At 56.6% G+C, this 6368-nt stretch overlaps 2 protein-coding genes across 2 annotated transcripts in view; one reads left to right on the forward strand and one right to left on the reverse strand.

Moving 5' to 3' along the window:
• Nucleotides 1-3053: 3053 nt before the first annotated feature.
• Nucleotides 3054-5093, reverse strand: LOC106895720 (transcription factor SOX-3-like). The gene has a single exon (XM_014955331.1). The coding sequence runs from the start codon at nucleotides 4835-4837 to the stop codon at nucleotides 3881-3883; it is 957 nt and encodes a 318-aa protein (XP_014810817.1). The 5' UTR covers nucleotides 4838-5093; the 3' UTR covers nucleotides 3054-3880.
• A 42-nt stretch (nucleotides 5094-5135) lies between these two features.
• The window catches only part of LOC106895478 (collagen alpha-1(I) chain-like), a 1987-nt gene continuing 754 nt past the window's right edge, over nucleotides 5136-6368 (forward strand). Inside the window, exons 1-2 of the mRNA XM_014954909.1 lie at nucleotides 5136-5720; nucleotides 6090-6324. Of these exons, the coding sequence (XP_014810395.1) occupies nucleotides 5136-5720; nucleotides 6090-6324 (820 nt within the window). The remainder of the gene's footprint in view (nucleotides 5721-6089; nucleotides 6325-6368) is intronic.

Raw genomic sequence — 6368 nt, forward strand, 5'->3', positions numbered from 1 at the left:
CTTTTTTGACAGACTAACAGTAGCACCAAGTGTGATCTTCCACCCTTCCAGTCAAAAAAGTGTTAACTCAAAAGCCTAAATATTGTCATTACACTTAAACGATAACATCATTAGCGTCTCCACAGCCGATGTTCAGTCTTTCTATGGACAACAAGCGCACTTGCATTTATTCTAGATGTTTTAGAATAAGGTGTAGGGCTTTTTAACAGTGCAATAATTGTGCTAATGATTTTGCACACGCAGTAACTCAGCATTTCACTCACAGCCCAATCCCACAAACTGCTGTGGATTTCTGGAGAGAAGGATCCTGTGCAGATGCATCTTCCAGAGAGGAAACATCTCTCCTAAGCAACTGTTTGTAACTTCACCTGCTCTCCCTGGGAATTTAAGGGCTGGATTCTGATCCCTCCCACACAAGCAGGAGCATGAAATCCCACCCGGGCATTGCTCAGAAGGCATTTAGATTTAACGCAGGCAGGATGCGTGTACCTACGTCCAGAATAAAATGAAAAATTAAAAATTGTGTTTAGTACAAATAAAACATACTTCCATTAATTCTAAAGGGAACATGCTCCCGCATTTGTTCCCGAGGCAAATTTCTCTGTTGCTCTTTAAAAAAAAGTTGTCTTTCAGGCAATGTCTCCCTCTGTGCCATTGGCTCTCAGATGGAAAATACACTCGTGGTCGGGGAAGAAGAAGTTGGATCTGTACTTACAGTTAGGTACAAGGATGAGTTCATGGCTTTCGGTGTGCAATGGGTCTCTCCCCCACCCAGAAGTGTCTCCCTGTTTACAACCCTTTCCACAAGCTCTGCCCACAATTTAGGAACTTCAGGATAAAGTTCAGCCCCAGAAAGCTGAAAACTGTGTGGAGGATTTTGTCAGGAAAAGCATCCACAAGCCAAACCACTGAGATGAGCTTTCAGAGAGAACAGGGTAGTTTATACAGAAGCATCTCTTTATGACTTTGCAGGGACTTGCTCGCAAACTCTGCTTAGGCCCTGACTTATCACAAAGGAGGATAACTTCAACTCAAATACTGCAAACCTTGGAATAACAGTATTTCTCCCCTTACATAGCAGAGAAGCCACTTCCAGAGAACTCAGATGGAGAGAACAACTACTTAAAATGATGCACCTGCAATTCAACTCTGAAGATAACACACACAATTGCAGTGCTGGCAGCAGCTCACCTGCTCAGGAGCCCTCACTTTGGTCAGACTTGCACCGCACTTCTGTCGGGGCTGTGGAAGAGCCTTTTCGGGGAACAGGATCATCACACTTTCATTCCCAGAGCTTGTCCTGGTGCTGCCTGTTCAGGAGAGCACTGGGGAGCAGTTTGACCCCCAGCTGAGATGAAATGGGACCTGCTGCTGCCCCCCCCAGCATATATCCATGTACTGTACCAACATCACCTGGCCTTACCACCTTCTCTCAGACCTCCGGGTTATGGGGCTGCTTCTCCTCAGAGCTAGTAATGCTGGCTCCTATTTGAAGGGCAAACAGGAGAAGGCAACGACACAGGTTGGCCAGATTTCACCAGAAATGTTAAGGCAGGAGTTGAGCTGAGGGTATTGAACACACCGGGCTCTCATTTGCAAAGTGATTACCCCCGGTCCAGCACGGCTGTTCCTGAGCAGAGGGGAGCATGTGTGATGCCAGAGGCTTTACTGCACGGACCAGAGGGTGGGGAGCCCCAGGGGCTCGTTTGAGCAGAGGGCAACGTGCGCGGGCCCGGGGTCTCTCCCCGGGTTGAGGACCTGCAGCAGCTGCTCCCGGCGCTTCCCCGTGTGGCTGGGAGCCAGGCATCCCACCCTACAGAAAGAGACTCTCCCTATGGTTTGCAGAACATTGATTTTTTTCCATATAGGAAGAGCAGGAGGAAAACCCTGCCCGAGTTTGAACGTATATTCCCGGCGGAGAACAAGGCAGGTGCCGCTGCCGGGACATCCCGGGGTGGGAAGGTGGGAAGCGGGCAGACAGGCAGGAGAGCAGCGGGGGAGGGAAAACCGAAGATCCCGGGAGGAGGAAAGTCTCCCCGAAGCCGCTGTTTTTGAGGGGCGAAGAGAGCAGGCCCCTTGTGACCAAACCAAACAAAAAGCCCCCTCCCGTTCCCTTTCCTCCCGTCCTGAGAGAGAACAGCGAAAGGGTCAGGGGAAGCAAACGAAAGGCTCCGGGGGGGTTTGGGGTTGTGGGGCGAAATGCACTGACCGCCCGCAAGAGCGCCCTGGCTACCGGGTGGGCGAGCCCGGAGCCCGGCGGGGTCGCCCCTCGGAGGCAGGAGGAGCCGGGAACACGGCTTGTGCCGCCGGGAGGAGGGAGAGGGATAAGCGCTCCCCCGGCTCAGGCCGGAGACCCCCGGGGCTCCGCCGGGGGCTGCAGCTCCGGGCCGTTCCGCAGCGCCCACAGAAACACAACCGGGAATAACGCAGACCCTTAATAGAAAAAAAAAAAAAAAATAAAGGAAAGAAAATACAAGTTGTCCAGACTAAAAAGACACTGAAAAGATTGAATTATTTATTTCCTCTGGGGACTCCTGTAACCATTCATTTTTAATAGAGTCTAATTAAGAGTTCCCCACTGGGTTTTACTTTTGTAAATATTTCAGATGAGCTCGAGTTTCTAGGCAAACCCTCTAGAGAAAAAAAAAAAACCAAAAAACCAAGACAAAACAAACAAAATACACAAACCCCAGCGATTTTAGGCGCAAACCTGTAACCCCCTTCCCTCCCCGTCGGCCGGGAGACAGCAGCCGGGCGGAGAGGCAACAAGTGGCCGGTGCCTCGGGAAGAGCTGCAGCCCCCGGAGCCCGGCGACACTTCCCCGGCCCCGCTCCCGCTTTTCGGGAGAAGAAAATCAAGTGGAAGGAGCAACTCTCAGCGCCCCCCGCCCCAAATAAAATATACCCGGCGCGGCAGCCGCGGAAACCCGGCGGAGAAGAGATGGGACCCCCGGCGAGGAACCCGCTGCCCCGGCTCCGCGCTCTCCCCGCCGCCGCGGAGGGACCGGCTGCGCGCCCGCCCCCGCACAAAGCAGCGCCCGGAGACCGCCGACGTGCCTGATATAAAATTTATTGATCTCTCTTCGTTCGGAAGAAGGAAGCAAACGAGGACTAGGGACATGGAGAGGGAAGGAGTGTTTTCGATGACTTTTTTTCTTGGGAAGAAATCCGGTAAACAAAACTAAAACGTTTCTTCATCTGATATGTCAAAACATGGTTCACAGTAAAATTCACAAATCAATTTACATTAAGTTTACAGTTTAAGAAAAACCAAGACACACCACTTACTATAAATAAAAGAAATGCGTTTGCGACCCGCACAGCTCTCTCCCACCTCCCCCTTTTTTTTTTTTTTTTTTAAGGAACAAAACTATAAAGTTAAAAACTCGTGAAAACTACAAATTGTGGATAGAAACCAAGCGAGACTCTAAGATGGGCAGAACAAAACACTTAAAACCACAACGACCGAGTTTAAAAACAAAAACCCGCCGGGTATTTTTTTTTCATGTCATTGCAACGCTAGAAATCAAACGGAAAGATGCAAGATCTTTTAAAAACTTTTAAGCGAATAAAACAGTGCCCAACTTAGGAGAAACCAGGAAAGAAGTTGCCGTGGTTTGAAAACTTCACAGCGGCTTCTAGGAGGCAGGAGTCGTGCTCTATTAAAAGAACAGCTTGCTCAAGTAATTTTTTTTTTTGTACAAAACAAAAAAATGAAATAGCGACACAACTAACGGATTTCCTTTTTTAAAATTTCTCCAAAAGTTAGTATTGAGTCTGCTAAACCGAGCAACACTGCCGTACGTCCCGGTGGAGTCAGGGAGCGGTGGTGGGGTTAGGGATTAAGACGGGGGGAGCCGTCCGGAGCAGCCAAGTGTTTATTATATGTGAGTTAGTGGTACGGTCCCATTGACGCCAGTCCCGGCACTCTGGTAGTGCTGGTGGACGCTGTGTAACCTGCTGCCCTGCAGGGCGGAAGGGTCTGTGGCATCCCCCCCCGGGGGCAGGTACATGCTGATCATATCCCTCAGGTCTCCCAGGCAGGCCCTCTGCGAGTGGGAAGCGATGGCCGGAGGCGGCGAGCTGGGCTCGGATTTCACCACCGAGCCCATGGAGCCCAGGCTCATGGCCGTGGAGGGCTGCTGGCCGTAGGCGGCGGGGGACATGCTGTAGGTGGAGGCGGCGTTCATGTAGGTCTGGGCCGTGGACATCATGGGGCTGTACTGCAGGCCCGTCATGTCGTAGCGGTGCATCTGCTGCAGCTGGGGACTGTTCATGCCCGGGTGCTGGCTGTAGCCCAGCTGGTCTTGCATCAGCGAGTAAGCCCCGTTCGTCCAGCCGTTCATGTGAGCGTAAGTGTCAATCCTCTGTCCCACCCCGACGGGGCTGCTCACCGCGTTGCCCCCTCCCGGGGCCAGCAGATTACCGGGCAGCGAGTATTTGTCCTTCTTCAGCAACGTCTTGGTCTTCCTCCGGGGCCGGTATTTGTAATCCGGATACTCCTTCATGTGCACGGCCCGCAGCCGCTTGGCCTCGTCGATGAAGGGCCGCTTCTCCGCGTCGCTCAGCAGCTTCCAGTCGGCCCCGAGGCGCTTGCTGATCTCCGAGTTGTGCATCTTGGGGTTCTCCTGGGCCATCTTCCGCCGCTGGCCCCGCGACCACACCATGAAAGCGTTCATGGGGCGCTTCACCCGGTCCTGGTCCGAGCCGCCTCCCGTTCCGTTGCCGGCCCCGCCGCCTCCCCCACCTTTACCGTTGCTCCCCGGAGCGGGGTTACCCCCGGCGCTGCCCGGCGTGGGCTGCGGCGTCTTAATCTCAGTCTCCAGCATGCTGTACATGGCCGGAGCCGGCAAGAGGTGCGCCAGGGTGGCGGGCAGGCGGGCACCAGACCGGGGAGAGGAAGTTAAACAACAAACAAAAAAAAAATAAAGAGGAAAAGAACCTGCCTGGGCGGCTGCTGCGGGAGGAGGAAGTTTTTTCTGCCTGGCGGGCGGAGGCGCCGCTCCCTGAGGTGACGGTGGTGCTGGTGCTGCTGCTGCTGCGGCCGCGCCTGCGGAGCGGTGCGGAGCGCTTCCCGCGGGCAGCACGGAACGATGCGCGCAGCAATCCCGGGGGGATTTGATTGACGGGCTATAAATGAGCGGGCGGCAGCCAATCAGCGAGCGGTTCCCGACAGCCCCGACGCCGGTAACCGACCAGCTGGGGGGGCGGGGGGAGCCAAAAAGTTGGCGTTTCGGGACTGGTGATACCGGACACCCCCCCGCCACCACCGCTTCGTCCCCGGGAGCCGCTGCCCCGCAACTCCGGGGCCCTGCACCTGCTCTGGGCCGGGGGAACCGGGGCTGCGCGGTGCGGAGGGGCCGGCGGGGCTGCCGCGGGGGAAGGAGCGGGGCCGGGCGGATCGGGGCTGGACGCCGGGGGGCAGGGGGAGGAGGAGTGGGGCGGGACGCTGTGCTGGAAGGGGGAAGAGTCGTGAGTTTCCCAGGCACAAAGAGATTTGGGGCTCCCTTGGTGGATGCCAAGCCTGGAGAAACCGCCTGGAAACGGAGCGACCCCGCGCCGCACGGACACCCCTCCCGCATGAAGCGGAGTGGGGAGGAACGGACAAAATCTTCCGCTTCTGAGCCCTCTCCTGAAGGAGAACGCCTACTGCCCCGCCGGGACCGGGCACGGGTGCGCTCCGTCCCGGTGGGAGAGGGGCTGTCCCGCAGCAGCACGCCGGTGCAGCCCGGGGGAGGCGGCGGTGCGGTGCGGTGCGTGCGGGGCCGGGCTGGGCTGGCTGCCGGCGGGGCGCTCCGGGCCATCCCCGCGTACGGTCCATCCCGGTGCCACTTGAGTTTTTCCATCCGGTTGCCCCAAAGAGGCTGGTGGGGGGGTGGGAGGGAGATTGCGCTTGCAAAACTCCCGAGTTTCATGGCAACAGAAAAGTTCCCTCCGAGTGAAAGGAAACTTTGGCGGAGGGTGTGTGAGCGGAGCGGAGCTCGCTGGAGCTGTCAATCACGGGCTTTCCTTTCCGTTCCTTCCCTCCCCTCCCATCTTTCCTCTCTTCCTTCCTCCCTCCCTCTTTTCCTTCCTTCCTTCCTTCCCCAGAGGCGCGGACACGGCACCTGCACGGACGGGGCTGGCAGCTTCGTGCAGGCACCGCTGGCACAGGGCTACCCGGCTGCTGTGGGGCAGAGACGGGGCGCGGGGTCCCCTCCCTGCTCCTCCCCGTCCTTCCCCCTGCACCCCGGCTGGGGAAACCGGCCGGTTCCCCCCGGCGTGGGGGAGGAGAGACAAACCGAGCCTGCAGCCCTCTCTGGGAGATGCCCCAGTGCCGGAGGAGGTGGGCAGCACCGCCGGTTCCGCCTGTGTAGCCCTCAGTAAACC

Source organism: Calidris pugnax, unplaced genomic scaffold (genome assembly GCF_001431845.1).
Source record: "Calidris pugnax isolate Ruff unplaced genomic scaffold, ASM143184v1 scaffold38, whole genome shotgun sequence".
NCBI classification, from domain to species: Eukaryota; Metazoa; Chordata; class Aves; order Charadriiformes; family Scolopacidae; genus Calidris; species Calidris pugnax.